The sequence below is a fragment of the Marmota monax genome, unplaced genomic scaffold (assembly GCF_021218885.2).
Source record: "Marmota monax isolate L192 unplaced genomic scaffold, Marmota_monax_Labrador192_F-V1.1 WCK01_AAM20220418_F8-fsc00038, whole genome shotgun sequence".
NCBI lineage: Eukaryota > Metazoa > Chordata > Mammalia > Rodentia > Sciuridae > Marmota > Marmota monax.
Window position 1 is genome coordinate 11,559,276 of NW_026692498.1, and position 16,361 is coordinate 11,575,636.

The 16,361-nt window shown below is 57.9% G+C and overlaps 2 protein-coding genes and 1 long non-coding RNA gene across 4 annotated transcripts; 1 reads left to right on the forward strand and 2 right to left on the reverse strand.

The window, feature by feature from the left end:
- The first annotated feature begins 541 nt into the window (after positions 1-541).
- Ptgdr2 (prostaglandin D2 receptor 2) lies at positions 542-9,719 on the forward strand. 2 transcript variants are annotated; one of them, XM_046445643.2, is made up of 3 exons: positions 543-808; positions 4,982-5,083; positions 7,109-9,719. In XM_046445643.2, the coding sequence occupies exon 3, from the start codon at positions 7,118-7,120 to the stop codon at positions 8,330-8,332; it is 1,215 nt and encodes a 404-aa protein (XP_046301599.1). In that variant the 5' UTR covers positions 543-808; positions 4,982-5,083; positions 7,109-7,117; the 3' UTR covers positions 8,333-9,719. The 2 variants fall into 2 exon arrangements, with proteins under 2 accessions (XP_046301601.1, XP_046301599.1); XM_046445645.2 differs by lacking the exon at positions 4,982-5,083 and having other exon boundaries at positions 542-808.
- On the reverse strand, positions 3,149-6,473 carry LOC131424211 (uncharacterized). The gene is made up of 3 exons (XR_009226884.1): positions 5,853-6,473; positions 3,490-5,295; positions 3,149-3,397 (listed from the first exon to the last, which is right to left on the reverse strand). It is a non-coding gene; the product is annotated as an uncharacterized LOC131424211 (long non-coding RNA).
- A 270-nt stretch (positions 9,720-9,989) lies between the features above and the next one.
- Ccdc86 (coiled-coil domain containing 86) lies at positions 9,990-15,938 on the reverse strand. Its single transcript, XM_046445646.2, has 4 exons — positions 14,872-15,938; positions 12,464-12,593; positions 10,567-10,641; positions 9,990-10,388 (listed from the first exon to the last, which is right to left on the reverse strand). Exons 1-4 carry the CDS (start codon positions 15,864-15,866, stop codon positions 10,269-10,271), a joined length of 1,320 nt encoding a protein of 439 aa, XP_046301602.1. The 5' UTR covers positions 15,867-15,938; the 3' UTR covers positions 9,990-10,268.
- Between the last annotated feature and the right edge of the window lie 423 nt (positions 15,939-16,361).

A 16,361-nucleotide genomic window follows, 5' to 3' on the forward strand; every position in this document is an offset into this window, starting at 1 on the left:
CGGGGCGCAGCCAGCGCTGCCCTGAGGACCTGGGGCCGTGGGGTCTGCACGTGGACCCTCCCATAGGCAGGCCCTCTGCTTGGCCTTGGAGAAAAGGAGATAAAATAGGAAGGATGTCTGCTGCTCATCAGGAGGGTGGGAGCAGCTGGTGAAAGGGGCCTCCAGAGGGCAAGGGTGGCCGCAGACACGGTGACTTAGAGACGTGGGAGGGTGGAGCGAGAGGTAAGGTCTTCCTGAGACAATCGGCAAAGCTTCCGTGGTTAGGGTTTTGAAGGATGCATAGGAGTTCACCAAGAGGCCAAGGGAAGGACCGAGATTCCAGAGCAGGGAGCAAGCAGCAGAAGGGCGCGCAGGCCCAGCAGGCGTGCGGTGGTGAGCGCTGGGGGTGACGCAGCAGCAGCGATGCAGGTGGGGGCCCAGGAGGGGCTGGCGGGTCGTGTGAGGAGGCAGGCTTCCTGTGGCTGAGGTTGGCATCGGGGAACCCACTTGGGCCCCCACAAGATATCCTGTGGGGTCCTGTGGGGCTGCTGCTCGGCTGGGTGTGGGCACCTGAGGGCTCCGGCACTGGGGCTGGTGGGTGCCAGGTTCCTGGCTGCTTCCTGCCCTGTGCCTCACTTCCTCCTTGACTGACTTCTCCAAGGGGCCAGAGAGGAACTGAAATCCTCGCTTCCTAGGGCAGGGCCGGGCAGCACAGCTGGCCCCGGGACGGTCCTGTCTTGGCCTCTGTGTGCACGAGACGCACTGGTGCCGAGCGCCCCTCCTGGGCCCAGACACGGTGGTCTCAGAAGGAGCCTGCAGGACCAGCAAGGTGTGTGTGAGTGCACGTGTGTTAGTGTGAGATGGTGTGGGAGTGTGATGTGTGTGAGTGCTGGTGTGATTTTGTTGAGTTGTGTGTGAGCAAGTGTATGTGTCAGCATGTGAACGAATGTGTGAGAGTGTGTCGTATGTGTGGTCATGTGCATGACTGTGTGTGAACAGTGTGCGTACTAGTGTGTGAGAATACAAGTGTGTGAGTGTGGCTGTGCGTGCATATATCTAAGTGTGTATATTTGTAAGTGTGTGATGGTCCATGTGTGTGAGAGCATATGTACTAGTGTGAAAGTGTGTTGGTGTTTGTGTGTGATAGCAATTGTGTGTGTGTGAAAGTTGTATAGGTGGATGTGATTGTGTGTGAGTGTGGATGTATGAGCATATGTGAGTATATGTGTGTGAGCAAGTATGCATGAGTGTGAGCATGTGTATTAGTATGTGAGTGTATTAGTGTGTGATTTTATGTGTGTTATGTGAGAATGAGAATAGTGTGAGTGTGAGAGTGTGTGATTGTGTTAACAAGTTTGTGTGTGCGGAGTGTGTGCATGAAGGTGAGTGTGTGCGTGTGCATATGTGTGAGTGTGCGTGAGTGCGTGAGTGCACGTATGTGTGATTGTGTGTTTGCAAGTTTGTGAGTGCATACATGCATGTGTATGTGTAAGTGTGTGTGTGTAAGTATGTGTGTGTGTGTGAGACTGAGTGTGAAGGCTTTCCAGGGCAGCCTGGCAAAGGCCTGGGGGGAGAGGGGCTGGGCAGGTGAGGTGGGGGGAGGGCGCAGGGGGCTGTGAGGGAGCGGGGCCAGGGGACTGGGGAGCCTGGCTATGGAGCCCAGGTCTGCGAGCCGTCTCCTGCGGGGGGAGCTGGTGCCCTTGCAGGATGCCCGGCCTCTGCTCTTACTGTGACTTCAGGCTCTGGCCTGGGGGCGGGGGGGTGGACTGCAGGGACTGCAGGGCCCTGGAGGCAGCTGTGCCTTTCTCCAGCTCTGAGGGAACTGGACACAGGGCAGGGCAGGGTGTGGTGGGGCTGAGGACCTGGCCCCCAGCCCTGGTCCCCAGCTGCTCACAGAAGCCTGGTGATTGTGGCTCGTGGGCCCAGCCCTGCCCCTGCTTGGGTCAGAAGGCTTCCTGGGCCTGAGGCCCTGGCTGACCAGCTTCCTGCCCCCTGACCTATAACCCCCAGGGCAGCTCTGGCTGGCCAAGCCCACGATGTCCCCAAAGCACACCCCTCAGACAATTCCAGGAACTTGTACTTGCCCCTCACTCTGCCCGGCTGGGGGCTGAGTGCCTTCTCCTTATCACCCCGTCCTCCTATGGGGGCGCAGCCTCAGAGGGGCGCTCGCTCCCAGGCCCTCGGCTAAGAGGGCTGTCTGACCAGTCCCCTGCCGTCAGGGCACCAGGCCCAAGGACTCCCAAGACCTCGTCCAGGTCTGGCCTTTTGTGTCCTTCTGCAGTCCTGGGATTGGGCCGGGGCCTTGTGCCTGCTTAGGCAGGTGCCCTGCCACCAGGTGACACCTCCAGCCCTTTTATCTCTCATTTGGAGACAGGGTCTCACTTCAGGCTGGCCTAGAACTTGCGACCCCCTCCTCAGCCTTCGTGTGACTGGGATCTGGCTCAGAGGTTCCGTCTCGGGGTGGACTCTGGCCTAGCAGCAGCGGCTTCCCCAGGGGATGTGACAGAAGTGCAAATTCCCGGCTCCACCTGGACCTGCGAGGTCAGAGGCCTGGGTCAGAGGCCCAGCAACTGAGGCCCTCAGGGGGTCCTGTGTCATGGGAAATCAAGGTCTGTGCTGTCAGGAGTCTGCCAAGGCCTGGTCACCCTCCCGGGACTCCATGTGAGGACCCATCTAACAGTCTTGGTGGCCTCCTGCCCCCAGTGAAGGCCTGACGCATCCGTGGCTCCGTTGAGCCTCTGAATGCCTTTTCTCCTAGACTCAGGCTGAATGTGTGTCCCCTGGTCACTCGGAGCCATCTGTCCTTTACACCCAGCCAGTGAACCCCCACCCAGCACCCCCACTGCTCCAACACCCTCGGAGACTCTTCCTCTTGGACTGACTGGTGTTGGCTTTTGGTTCCTGAAACCCCAGGGGAAGAGGCCGACTTCTGTCTCCTACCCACCCAATGGGTAGTTGCTGTGGGGCTCAGGGCTCTCAGTGTGTGTGCCGGGACCATTTCCACCATGGGAGTGCAGCCAAGGGCCCCAAAGCCCCTTGGGACATGAAGAACAGGGTGCACGCCCTTCTTTTCTTCAGAAAATGACTCAGGGTCCTGCTCACATGTAATATCTTTTTGTTTGTTTACTTATTTTAGTAACTAGTAGAATTTAGTAACTTTTTTGTTTGTTTAGAATAAGTTGTCCTCAGGGAGGGCTGGGAACCAAGCCATGACAATGATTCCAGGATTGGAAACAAGAACAGAGAAGTTTCAGAGGAATAAAGATTTTAGCTGGAAATGAACAAAGGGGCTGCCATGAGAGGTGGTGCGGGATGTTCACTGCACAAGGGTGACTGGTTGGAGGAGTCAGGAGATGGCTGAGATCCAGAGAGAGGCCTGTGCCTCATGTCCAGCCTGATGCCCTAGGCTGAGATATGTCTGTAGGGGAGAGGGGTGATCATTTCTTATTCCACAGAGCAGCCTGTGCTCCAACCCCAGCACTCGGGGCTGGTACTACGCAGAAGGAGTACCTTTTAAAATTCACATCTTGCGGGTGCGGTGGCGCACGCCTGTAATTCCAATGGCTCAGGAGGCTGAGGCTGGAGGATCACGAATTCAAAGCCAGCCTCGGCAAAAGCGAGGTGCGAAGTCTCAGTGGGACCCCGTCTCTAAATAAAATACAGAAAAGGGCTGGGGATGTGGCTCAGCGGTGGAGCGCCCCAAGTTCATCTCGGGTATCCCCTCCGCCCCCGCTGGCCCCCAGAGTCACATCATACCGCCTGAAGCTCCTCGCCTCGTCGCATAGCTAGGAAGAGGCAGTGCCGGATGCAGACACTGGCGGTCTGGCTGCAGGGTCCTGGGGCCTCAGCACCCTGCGCCCTGCCTGAATGGCCTTCCCATGGATCAGTGGGGGGGCAGGGATGGGGGCACTTCCCCAGGGTGGGTGGAAACAGCCACCTGTTTCTCGGGAGGCTGCAGGCCTCTGTGTTTGGACGTCCAGGCCTCCCTGGCCCAGGGCAGAGGCCGGGTGAGCAAGGTCCCCGCTGCTTCACCACCGGGGCTGGGAGAAGTGCTGTCCTGCTCATCCACCCTCCACCCAGGCTGGGCGCCAGCCCAGGCCTCAGTGGGACACCCTGCCCTCTGTCCTGACTCGGTCTTGACATGTTTTATTGAGCATCTGCGGGCTGCTGTGAAGAAAGGGAGTCTGACCCCCAAAAGCAAAGCAGAGGGCGAGGTTAGGGAACGATGAAGTGCAAACTACAGGATTCAAAGTTCTCTTACCCCAGGGCTTCCAGCCTATTCTAAATGAAACCCGGACAGCCTTGGCCTCTAGCCTGTGCCCATTTCTCCCCCAGCGGGGGAAGAAGCTAATTTTTTCGAGCCCTTACTCTCTCCTCTAAAAAAAATACAAAAAAGGGCTGGGGATGGGTCAGTGGCGGAGCCCCCTGACTCCCCTCGGCCAGCCCTCGCCTCTGCCTCAAAGCAGACACTGGTCCTGCTCACAGATGACAACGCGGGGCTCAGCAAGGGGAAGTGACCGGCCTCTGGCTGTGGGTGTGGGGCCAGCGCTGGTGGCCAGGCCTCCCATGCTCCTCCTATCCCCCTGCTTTCCTGGGGTCCCTGGTGCACAGGCACCCATGCCACTTGGGGACCTTCCTCTCTGAGGACTACGGTGTCAGAAGAGAGCGGTCCAAGGAGGGTGGAAAGCAGGGCAAGGCATAGTCCTCATCCTCCTGCACGCTGGTCACTCCAAAGCACACCCCTGGACATACCGAGTCCCCACTTTGCTGCACACAGGGATGGCCCCGTGCACACTCGCAGTGTCCTTGGGCTGCAAAGACTCCTCCATAAAGGACTCGGTGGAGCAGGGGCTGCTGGCAGATGGATGAATGGTTCTCGATCACCAGCGTGAGAGCTCAATCTCTGGCTATCACTGCCTCCCGCCCCCAGACAGACACACAAGCACATGCACACACACGTGCGCGCACACACACTGGAGCTGACAGCTGTTTCCTCCCTCAGCCTCACTCCTCCCCTCCCTCCGCCTGCCCCACGCCTCTGTCTGGCTGCTGCTAGGAGCCAAGTGCCTGCAGGGCTGGAATCCTGTGCTCCCTCTGTGCCCAGGTAAGGAGGCCACGGTCCAGGGCTGGGCAGCCTTAGTGCCCCCTCTGGACCCACAGGAGAGGGCAGAATTTTACCAGAACAGAGGGCTGCTACCGGACAGGATGGCAGAGGAGTGAGTTTACCAGGCGGGAGGGAACTTGCTGCTCAGAGGGTGGAAGGAGTCAGCTTTCTCAGGCGTTAACTAGAGGCCAGGCACAGTGGCAGTCGTTGAGCTGGGGGAAGATGGCACCAGCAGGCTTGAGGTAACTGCCCAGGATTGCCCAGCCTGGAAGCCAAGGAGCCTGGAATCAAGCCCAGGACTTGGACTCCCCAAACTTGTGTTCTTGGGCCCCTGCACCCCAGGACCCCAGCTGCTGGGACGGAGGATGGGGGCTGTCTCCATGCAGCCAGAGGGACCAGGTAGATGGCTCCAGAGGGTCCAGCAGGACTGTGCTCTCCGAGCATCCCATGGGACTCAGGCAAACATTAGGGCTGAGAGGGGATGGCATGCACCTGGTGTGCTGGGAGGAGAGTCCCAGCCCCTGCTGCAGCCGAGGACAGAGAAGCCACGCTTCACTGCAAAATCGGGTCTCATGGGGTTATTGGGAGGTAACTGCAAACTAGAAAGCTTGGGAAGCAGCACCATTCTCAGGGGACACAGGCCAGCTCCCCTCCCACCCACCTGCAGAGCTCAGCTTCAAGGGACCCATCTCCCAGGGAAAGTCTAGTGTGGATCCCAGGAGCCCAACCTGCAAAGAGCAGGATCCCTGGAGGGAGTGGATTTTCTCACCCTCTGCCATCCTAGCCGGCCAGGTGTTGGGCTGGGAAGAGGAGCACTGAAGGCCATTGCTCCTGTCTTTCTCTTCTTTCCTCCATCGTCCCTGGCTTAGTGCCACACTGTTGCTCCTCTGTGTGGCTGTGCTGCTTGGGTGAATTGGCGAGTTCTTCAAACACTCCTGTCTCAGTTTCCTCATCTGGAAAGTGGCAGGGACAGAGCCTAGCACCTTTCTCTCAGAGCCATGAGAAAGATGAGCACCTATGCAAAGGACCTTCCAGGGTCCCTGGCGTGTCATGAGTGCCCAGCGCATCCTGAGCTCCCATGCCCTGCTCTGTCCCCTCTCCACAGCAGGGAGCCTCCACCCCAAGTCAACCCTCCTCGATCTCCATCAGCTTCACCCGAGTCTTCACCGGAGGGCTCTGGGATTCTCTGAGGCTGTGAGCATGTGTGGCTGTGTGCTGTGTCTGTCAGATTCTGGCTTCTCCAGCGCGGGGTAGTGACTGGATAAATAGCTGCTGGGGGGTGTGTGGGTGAGTGAGAAAATGAACAGGGGTGGGTTTCCTGGGATTGGTAGCATTGCTATGGCTGCCCCTGGGAGGAGGGTTTGTTTGGTACCCCGGGGCCATCGGGTGGGTCCTCGTGCCCAGCTCTCTCTCTTCTTATCTCATTTCCTTTCCTACTATCAGAGGAGGGGCCAGCTCTGCTTTTTGCGGTCAACACACCCAGCCAGCCACCTCTGTGTGACCAACAGACTCCGGAGGACCTGCAGAGGCAAAGCCTGGGGTTCTGGGGAGGGCTGGTGGAGACTCCTCCTCCCGCCCCCTCTCTCCAGGTGGCTGCAAAGCTCCTGCACCATATGGGGGCTGTGTCCATCCACCAGTGCTCTGGGACAGCAAAAAGGAATTCTGCACGGCCTGACCTCCATTAAACACAGTTCTGTGGACCAGGCCTTTTTGCATATTAACTCATGAGTTTATTTTATTTTTATTCTGATAGCCCATGAGTTAGAGATAGTTATGAGGAACACCCACATTACAGGGGAGGAAACGGGCTCAGGAAAGTTCAATGACTTGCCCAAGGTCCCACAGGGAGCAGGTGGTGGAGCTGGGATGTTGGTCACTCCAACTTTGCTCAATGTCACTGGTCCCCAGTGGCCCCACCTATCACATTGGCAGGTCACCTTATCTCTTAGCAAGGTTCCCAGGGCTCTCTCTGGTTCCCAGGGTGTCCCAGCTCGGCCAGACTCAGCGTGTCCTTCTCCACCACAGAGCTCCGCCATGTTGGCCAACACCACCCTGAAGCCACTCTGTCCGCTCTTGGAGCAGATGAGCCAACTACAGAGCCACACCAACTCCAGCATCCGCTTAATCGACCACGTGTCTGTGCTGCTGCACGGGGTGGCCTCGCTGCTGGGCCTGGTGGAGAATGGACTCATCCTCTTTGTAGTGGGCTGTCGCATGCGACAGACGGTGGTCACCACCTGGGTGCTGCACCTGGCGCTGTCTGACCTGTTGGCCGCTGCCTCCCTGCCCTTCTTCACCTACTTCCTGGCCGTGGGACACTCATGGGACCTGGGCACCACCTTCTGCAAACTGCACTCTTCTATCTTCTTCCTCAACATGTTTGCTAGCGGCTTCCTGCTCAGCGCCATCAGCCTGGACCGCTGTCTGCAGGTGGTTCGGCCGGTGTGGGCGCAGAACCACCGCACGGTGGCCGCGGCCCACAAAGTCTGTCTGGTGCTCTGGGTCCTGGCTGTGTTCAACACCGTGCCCTATTTCGTGTTCCGGGACACCATCCCGCGGCTGGACGGGCGCATCATGTGCTACTACAACGTGCTGCTCCTGAACCCCGGGCCTGACCGCGACGCCACGTGCGACTCGCGCCAGACCGCCCTGGCGGTCAGCAAGTTCCTGCTGGCCTTCGTGGTGCCGCTGGCCATCATCGCCTCAAGCCATGCGGCTGTGAGCGTGCAGCTTCGCCACCGGGGCCGCCGTCGGCCGGGTCGCTTCGTGCGCTTGGTGGCGGCCATCGTGGCCGCCTTCGTGCTCTGCTGGGGGCCCTACCACATCTTCTGCCTGCTGGAGGCGCGGGCGCACGCAGTCCCTACGCTGCGGCCGCTTGTGTGGCGCGGGCTGCCCTTCGTCACCAGCCTGGCCTTTATCAACAGCGTGGTCAACCCGCTGCTCTACGTGCTCACCTGCCCCGACGTGGTGCGCAAGCTGCGGCGCTCGTTGCGCACAGTGCTCGAGAGCGTGTTGGTGGACGACAGCGACCTGGGCGGCTGGGCGGGCAGCCGCCGCCGTCGCGCCTCCTCCTCCGCCACCTCGGCCTCCTCCCTCTCGCTCACGGGCCGCCTCGCGCCCCCGCTCCGCCCGGAGCGCCTCCTCCGCTGGCTTCGAGGCAACAACGCAGCGCCTTCGCAGAGCGACCGGGCACGATCCCAAGACGAAAGGGGACCCCTGAACCGGGCGCTGAGCACCACCTCGGATTAGCTCAATGGCCTGCGCAGCCCGGAACGCAGGGCTCGGACCTGCTTTCTCCCCAAGGCAGAGGCAAGGCTCGAATCAAGCGTCAAGACTACCGCAAGGGCTCGTGAGCGCTGAGAGTCAGCGTTTTGAAGCGACCTGGGTGACTCAAGTTTTTTCAGAAACTGACCTGGTTGAAACCGGGCTTCTCAAACCTTGACGTGCCTATAAGTCACCTTGGGATCTTGTTAGTTTATTTCAGTGAGTGGGGCGGGGTGCGGGAGATTCTGCTTTTCTAATACTTCCCAGGCAGTCACTAAGTGCTGCTGATCCAAGGACCACACTTGGAGTCACAGGAAGCTAAACTCATAATGACTTCTTAGACCAGCAGACAGAGTCCCAATGGTACAACTCCCTGGAGCCCAATTTTACCAGCTGTGTGACTGTGGAAGGCTAGGGTAGGATAGTTGTACAAATTTTTGGAGTAAAATGAGAAAGGTTTGAGAAGCACCATTCCAGATTAAGGCATTCAGGTTAGGTACTCAGCCAAGGTTTGAACTAGATGCTTTCTTCTGCAAATCTTCAGGATTAGCTTCTTGGGGTTCAGGGAGCTTAACTGTGTTGTGTGCAGGGTCTGCACCCTGTTCACTCCATTCCTATTCTGAGAGCACATCTAAGACCTACCCAAGCTACTTAAGAGCCCCGGGGGTGCCATGGTCAAGTGCTTGGGAAACCTGGGCTAATCCAAGTCACTGTGCATTGTTATTGGAGGTCTAGCCTTTGGTATCTGAATGGACACAGCAATTCACGGCACATGACATTTTCTAGTGAACTTGACCATGGCATCCTGAGATTTGCACAGGACTGGCATCCTACAAGATGCCCTCTGGACAGTTAATCCCAAGGTCTTTGCAGCACCTGCCACCTGCCCACATGGGGGCACAGGAGGGGCAGCTTGTACCTGTGTAGCACTTCCACTCCATGGTCCCTAATGCCTCAGCGCTGCACGCCAAGGACTGACAGCTGGTGCCAGCACATATTTGTTTGGTTTGCGGAATATCAGTGGAAGAGCAGGGATGAGAAAGTCTTGTGATCTTGGTCCATTACTCCTGACCACTGAAGGCTGGGGCCACCAAGGACCAGGGTGGCCAGCTGTTAATTCTGGGTGCCAGGCAGGGCAGCCCATAGCATGTGCACTGCAAACTGGATAGCCAGATGTCACCCTGTATGGCCTCCTGCTCCTGCTGTTTCTCAACACTTTTCACACCAGACACACCACACACTTGATTTGCTTATGTTTTTCCCATCAGAATAAAAGCTCCCGAGGGCAGGGACTTTTGTCTGTATTCCCTGGTGCCCAGAATTGTACCTGTATACCAGAGGTATTCAATAAATAATTTTGTTGTAGACCAGATGGGCACGGCTTAGATCTGTGGGACTTCTGCAGTCTGGTATAGGAAAGGGGCTGCTAGAAACTGACTCTGCTTCCTGCAGTCTCCCCATTTTAAACCTTCAGTGTTCAAGTGGGGAGGAGCTGGATTCAGTTTGCCAGGGGACAGAGTTAATGGGGTGCAGAAGTAGCCAAAGCAGCCTCTGGGAAGGTGTAAGGGACTTGGGTTCCCGATTGTTGGCCTCCAGGCCTGAGCTGGACCCAAGACCCTCAGACAGGACACGTACTGCTAGCTCAATGAGAAACCAGACTTTACTGTTCTTAGTCTGAAGGTTTTTGGAGGATGGGGAAGGAGAGAGGACTGGAACCTCTTCCCTCCCCTAGGCTCTGCCCCCAGAGACATGCCCAAGATCCCTCAAAAGCCCAAGAGTCTTGTCCAGGGTGGAATCCCTGTCTTGAGGCCACAGAGTTGGAGTGCTGGCTCCAGCAGAGATGTCTGACTAGTGACCTGAGAGGCCAGATGGCCATGTCTGATGTGGTTGTTGGTCTTGGAGGGCCTTGGCTGTCCTGAGTTCAGACCTTGGCTGCTGGCCGCTGGGGTGGCTGTTTCTGCAGCAGGGCTAGCGTGTCCCGCTTCTGAATGGAGCGCAGCTGCTTCTTCTTTGCCCGTTTGAGTTTGGCAGGGTTTCGGATCTGGGGGTGGGAGGAGAGTCATTAGTGTACTGGGAGGAGCTTCCCTGTCCCTGTGGGAGAGGGAAGCCACCCTGCAGGGGTCTGGGATCACAGCAGGAACAGACATGGGAAAGGCAGCTCAAAGGCCTCACCTGGCCCAGCCATGTCTGCCTCAGCCAAGTGGCCAGGGGACACTTACCACTTGGACCACCTCAGCCTTCCGCTCGTTCTCTAGGCGTCGCCTCAGGTTCTCAGCCCGGCGCTGTTTCTTCTCCTGGAACACACAGGGGCACACGGGCAAGGGAATTGAGGCTGGGAGCTAAGGTGGCCCAGCAGAGTGAGGGCTGGTCAATTCCCATTAAGTGGAGGAAGGACTCCCATCTGGGCTCCGTGTTGCTTCTGGTGGTGAGCATGGAACCTGGAGACCAATGGGAGGGCCTGGAGAGCAACACTCGTGCCATGGGCCTGGCGTCCAGATGCCCACTGTGCTGGAAAGTCTGACCCTCACATTAGAAGGAGGGTACCTGGACAGACCGTGAGAAAGGGCTTAGACAGGAGGACTGCCTCCCTCCCTGGAACTTTGCAAATGCCTGGAACAGGCTGTTTACCAAACTGCTCATCACTGTGAGGGAGGTGGATCCCCCATTCCCACCTTCTCAGGGTCTCCCTCTCCCCCGATGCCCAAGTGCCACAAAATGTGAGGCCTGGGCTCTGTTGGTGTCCCCAGGGAGGAGGTGGGGCTGGGAGAGCTGAGCTGCCCAGAAGAGGCTCCGAGGGATCTGGCCCAGGTTTGAATCTTGACTGCTACTGGGGTTGTGACAGTCTAGTTCCAGAGCATGGGTCCTACCTGGACACTGGAGGAAGACAGCTGTAGTTGCCAAGCCCCGAGTTCACTGCTTACTGCCTGTGTGACCCTGGGTGAGGTGGCCTCAGATAACTGCTAAACAGGTAAATGCCTCAACTCCCCCATATGGAAAGCAGGGCAGTCACAGTACCCCGCTCCTGCAAGGTGAGTGGACGAGTGCACGCGCAGGTTTTAGACAGCATCCTACTGTCGGGACACTCACAACCTAGATGGGGTCTGTCCTGGAAATTAAGCCATGCCCTTGACTATGCAGAGGGTCCCCTGGAAGGCCCAGGAAAGGGACATCAGCTCCCAGGCTGCTGCATGGTCAGGTGCCTCTCTTGGCTTTGTCAACTTGGGGTAACAGGATGGCCTGGGCCCCTGGGGAGAAAGGAGAAGTGAGACTTGGGCTCCTGCGGTGTCAGGGGAGGTATGGGCTGGGGCTGAGAAGGCGGCAGCTGTCTTGCTTAAGAGGGAGCCAGGGCTGCACAGGAAGTGAGGTAAGACCTCAGCACATGGAGGTAGCCACACTGTCCCTAGGGCCATGCCACAAGCTGACCTGGGCCAAATCAACAGGTAGGGTGAGTTATCTGACCCTGGATCAGTGCTCCTCCTGCACCCTGGGGTCACCCAATGGGCAGGATCCCCAAGAACTCTGGTATTGGGGGACGGCACTGCTGCCCACTGCAGCCACCACCTGGCTTTTCTGGATGCTGCCTGCTGAGTGCCCTCTTCACCCCTGCTGGGGAGAGGCCTTGGTGATGTGGGTGAAGCTGGGACCTTTTACTGCCTGGAGACTGAAGATGTGAGGTGTGAGCCTCTAATGGACATTCCTGGCTCTGGGATGAGTGACAGGTGTGGGGACTGTCCATGTGCTGGTGTGTGGAAGCCACATCTTGAGTGACGCAGCAAAACTGGGGACAAGATTTTCCAATCTGTAGGCCTTTCCCAAATGAGCAGGTCCTGGGGAAGGGACACTGATCACATCTCATTGGATGCTCCTACCACTGGTGAGGGCCTCCTGGGATTTCTTTCTGGGCTCTTGCACCCCACTTTAGAGCCTCCTGCCCATCCTTGACCCACAGGCCCAGGTTGAGCTGGATGACTTATTGCACTTCCCCACCCTGGGGGTCCAAAGGGGGGCCCTGGGGCTCAAGGTCTCTGACTGTCGGCCTCGCCCGGCTCCTGCGTGCCTTACAGAGGCATGCATGCTCAGCCCCAGAGCTGCAGCCTCGCCTGGCTGGCCTCCCACCTGGCGGCGCTTCTCCTTCTCCTCCTGCAGGTGCCGGGCAAAGTCCTTGGTCAGTTTCCTCTCCTGTCGCTCCTTCATCTTCCGCTGCCAGGATGTGCGCAGGGGCTTGTCCTGAACCATCTGGGAGAACCTGGAGGGTTAAGCAGGGGCTTGTGGGATGTGGGGGTGACTACTCCTGCCCCGCTGCCCTCACTCTGGGCTCTGGGCCTTCTTTTGCCGAGGGGAGAACACCTGCAGTGATGGGCGCTTACTCCCTGAGCGAGTTAAGCAGGGGGTGGCCGTCCTGCTTCCCAAGGTGGGGCTGGGCAGGTGCCTCTCCCCCTGGCTGGGATGCATGAAGGGAGTGGGCATTAGGGGATTTCAAGGAAGTCAGGACTTCTGAAGAGTGGCGATGTTTTTAAGAGTCATAGGAGAAATGAACACTCTCCAAGGAGGCGTCCTGCGGGAGCTCATGGGCTTTAAAACATTCTAGGGAAAAGAGTGAGAGAAAACTGCCCAGGACAAAGGTCCTGAGGCCAATGAAACGCTGAGAAGTGTCAAAACTGGCGATGGGAACATGGGGCTCATGACCCTATGCTCTCTCCAGGTCTGTGTGCTCAAAAATTTCCATCATAAAAAGCAAAACAAAGCGAGCCTCCCAGCTCAGTCCTCCTCCTGTCACTATTCACTGTCCCACAGACTGACTGGCACTTTTCCTTTTACCCCCAAGGCTCCTCTGCAGAGCCTCACAGTGGCCTTCCTGCTTCCTGACCAAAGTCTTCTGAAAGAGTTCCTGTTTCCCCACGTCCACTGTAGTACGCCCCAAACTGTTCCAGCCTCTGAAGGCCCGTGTACATGCTGGGCATAGTCCACTCCTGTCCATGGGAAGGGTCAATACAGTTCTTCTGGGCCATTCTCTCCCCTTCCACAGAGTCGGGCACATGTATCCCAGAACTTGATTCCAGGCCCCTCCATGCAGAGCCTGGTTCTGCCCCTTCCCACCACAGTGCCAGCCTCTGGCCCCAGCACACCCTCTCCTGTTCCCTCTCCCACGCCTAGGGCCTGCTGTTCTAGACCCACCCTCTAAAAACAAAAGAGTGCGCACTGCCTGGACCTCCTCCCTGGTCTTAAAGCTGGGCTTTCCAAACTCGGGTATGAGAATCCTGAAAGGACAAGGGGGGGGGGGGGTCCCGGAGTCACCAGAGCCACAGGGCACAGTGGTGTTTGGGGAACTTTCTGGGATGGAGGAAATGCTCCACACCTGTGCAGTCCAGTACGGGAGCCTCCACTCACAGGGCTGCACTTGGGGTTAAGAAAGTAAATGTAGATTTCATTCAACTTTAATTTAAATAGTTATATGTGGCTGACGGCTTGTGGGTTGGGTCAGTCTAGTTTCAGAGCATGGGTCCTACCTGGACACTGGAGGACAGGCCAGCTGCCAAGCCCCGAGTTCACTGCTTACTGCCTGTGTGACCCTGGGTGAGGTGGCCTCTGAGACTTCATTCTCCCACATGGAGATGAGCATTGTGTCCTGAGCATGTAATGGAAGTCATCTGGGGCCAATGACCTCCTTCCCTGCTCTACCTGCTCCTCTCTTTCCCCTCCGCTGGGCCCACCCACTCCTGCTCAGTAAGCTCACCCTCTCCCAGGGGTGGCCCCAGTGCCAGGACCCCAGTTCCTCAAGCTCGACTTGCTCATCACCCTCTTCCCACTGCAACCAACCTCCTCATCTGGTTCTGTGTGGCCATCAGTGGCCCCTGTCATTCTCCTAGACCTTCTGGGACAGGGAGGAGGGGCAGTACCACCAGCCACTTCTCCAATCCTCCAGCTTCAAAGCTTGTCTGATTGTTCACGACACATTTAGCCTCAGTTTCCACAGACATAAAACAGGAGTGAAAATGACACCCGCTCCATAGGACCAAGGTACAGGTTAAATGCCATGACAGGATGTCTGTGTTTGAAAGGCTCTTCCCCAGCCAAGCCCCTCGGAAAAGCACACTGTTCTATATAATCAGGGCTTGGTGATTTTTTTTTTTTTTATCCTAAGCGCAAATAACTGTAACAGATGACAGTGGGCGAAGACCACTGCTTTTATCAAGTAATGGCTGGTTTACTTGCATCTGCCTCCCTATTGGAGATGGCGGACAATGGGAAATGTCTGTTAAGTGAATATGGGACTTAGGTGATTGCTGTAGGGGAGATCCATAAGGACCCCAGGAAAGAAACCATGAAAATGACCTTTGAGGGCCTGGTCTCACCCTCCTGGGATCTCATGCATTTTTATCACATTCTGACTTTGATCACCTGTTGGTTGACACCCTCACTGAAGAGAGCTCCTTTCAATTCTGGGCCTCAGGGTTACACCGGGGTAAAGGCAGGGCCCAAACACATAAAGAACCCCATCCCTGCCATGCCGTCCCCCATTTCACCTCTTCTTGGAGCGGTCCTTCCATACTCTCCCGGATTTGGGCTTCCCCTTAGGGATTACAGGAAGCTCCTCCTGCTCCTTCTTCAGCTTCTTGGACGCTGGGGCCTGCATTGAAGATCCATTTCGCTTCTTTGGGCTGAGGCCGCCTGTCACCTTCTCTCTAGATGAAAGTGGCTTGCTTGGCTCCTGCTGGTTCCCAGGGGAGTCAGGTGCCCTGGGCGTCAGCTCCTGTAGTGGTTGCAAGGGCTCCGGACCCGGGGCTTGCTGACCCGGGTAAGGCTCTGGTGACCCTGCGCCTGGCTGCAGCTGATGTGGGGGGGATCCCGGGGCCAGCTCCTCCTTACACTGGGCCACCTCTGAGTCCAGTTCTCCTCGGTCCTGGGGGAAACTCGGTGATTCCTCACTTGGCTTTGGCTGAGGTTGATGGAATTCAGGAATCGAGTCTGGCTGTCTTGGAGGTGACTCCAGGCCTGGCTTTTGCTGATGCTGGGGGGACTCTGGGCACAGCTCCGGCTGTGTTTGGGGGGGCTCTGGGCCCGGCTCCGACTGTCTTCGGGGGGACCCCAGGCCTGGCTCTTGCCGTTGCTGGGGAGACTCTGGGACCGGATCCGGCTGCCTTCGGGGAGACCCCAGGCCTGGCTCTTGCCGATGCTGGGGGGACTCTGGGCCCGGCTCCGGCTGCCTTCGGGGGGACCCCAGGCCTGGCTCTTGTCGATGCTGGGGGGACTCTGGGCCCAATTCTGGCTGTCTTCGCGGGGACTCCAAGTCTGCACACCGCGGCAGTCTGGGTGATCCCGGGCTTGTCTCCCGCTGACGTCGGGGAGACTCCAGGCCGAGTGGCTGCACATTCAGAGTAGACCCGGGCTCCCTCGTTTCTTCTGGGTTCGACTCGACCTCCACAAGGGCGCGTCTCGCCCGCGAAACTGAGGCGAGACTCCCGGGGGCTTCGGGCTTTAGGCCCTCCAGCCTCCGGCTGCGCCTAAGCGGCGTATCCATGGCCCAGCCTGAAAGTTTCTAAACCCGAGTCCACGTGAAACCTCTGCCGGTGGCGCCTTCCTATGACGTCAGAGACGGCCGTGCCGGGCTGGAAGGGCTGTTTCCGGTGAGGCCCTGTTGGTGAGGGGCAGGGAGTCGTCTACCCGGAAGGGGCGGGGCTTATCGGGCGCCTGCGCAATGCGCATGGGCTCGGCCGAGACCCGCGAGTTTTTTGAAGGGTTACACCTTTACCTTCCTCGCGAACGTCGTTTTCTTGGGGTGAAAGGAGAGTGTGCGGGCAGAGAAGGGAAAGGGGTAGGGGACTATTTCTGGTGGAGAAGAGCATTGGAAAACGGTTCGAGGAGCCGCTAGGCAAGGCTGGATGGAGAAGCCGCCAACCCCGTGCAGTTGGCCGGCGCGCCCGGTTTCTCGTCTGTTCTGTGTGATTTTGCTCAAGCTTAGTGCATCTGAAGTGGCCCTGAGGGTCCCCGGGGCGGAAAACCTCAGTCTGCGTTG

What these genes read in the sequence shown, in the direction of transcription:
- Ccdc86 (XM_046445646.2), bottom strand. Translation starts at nt 15,866, where the DNA reads ATGGATACGCCGCTTAGGCGCAGCCGGAGGCTGGAGGGCCTAAAGCCC. An exon ending in AAGGACCGCTCCAAGAAGAG is followed by an intron (nt 12,594 to 14,871) that starts GTGAAATGGGGG and finishes TTAACCCTCCAG; the next exon opens with GTTCTCCCAGATGGTTCAGG. An exon ending in AGGCTGAGGTGGTCCAAGTG is followed by an intron (nt 10,389 to 10,566) that starts GTAAGTGTCCCC and finishes TCCCACCCCCAG; the next exon opens with ATCCGAAACCCTGCCAAACT.
- Ptgdr2 (XM_046445645.2), top strand. Translation starts at nt 7,118, where the DNA reads ATGTTGGCCAACACCACCCTGAAGCCACTCTGTCCGCTCTTGGAGCAG.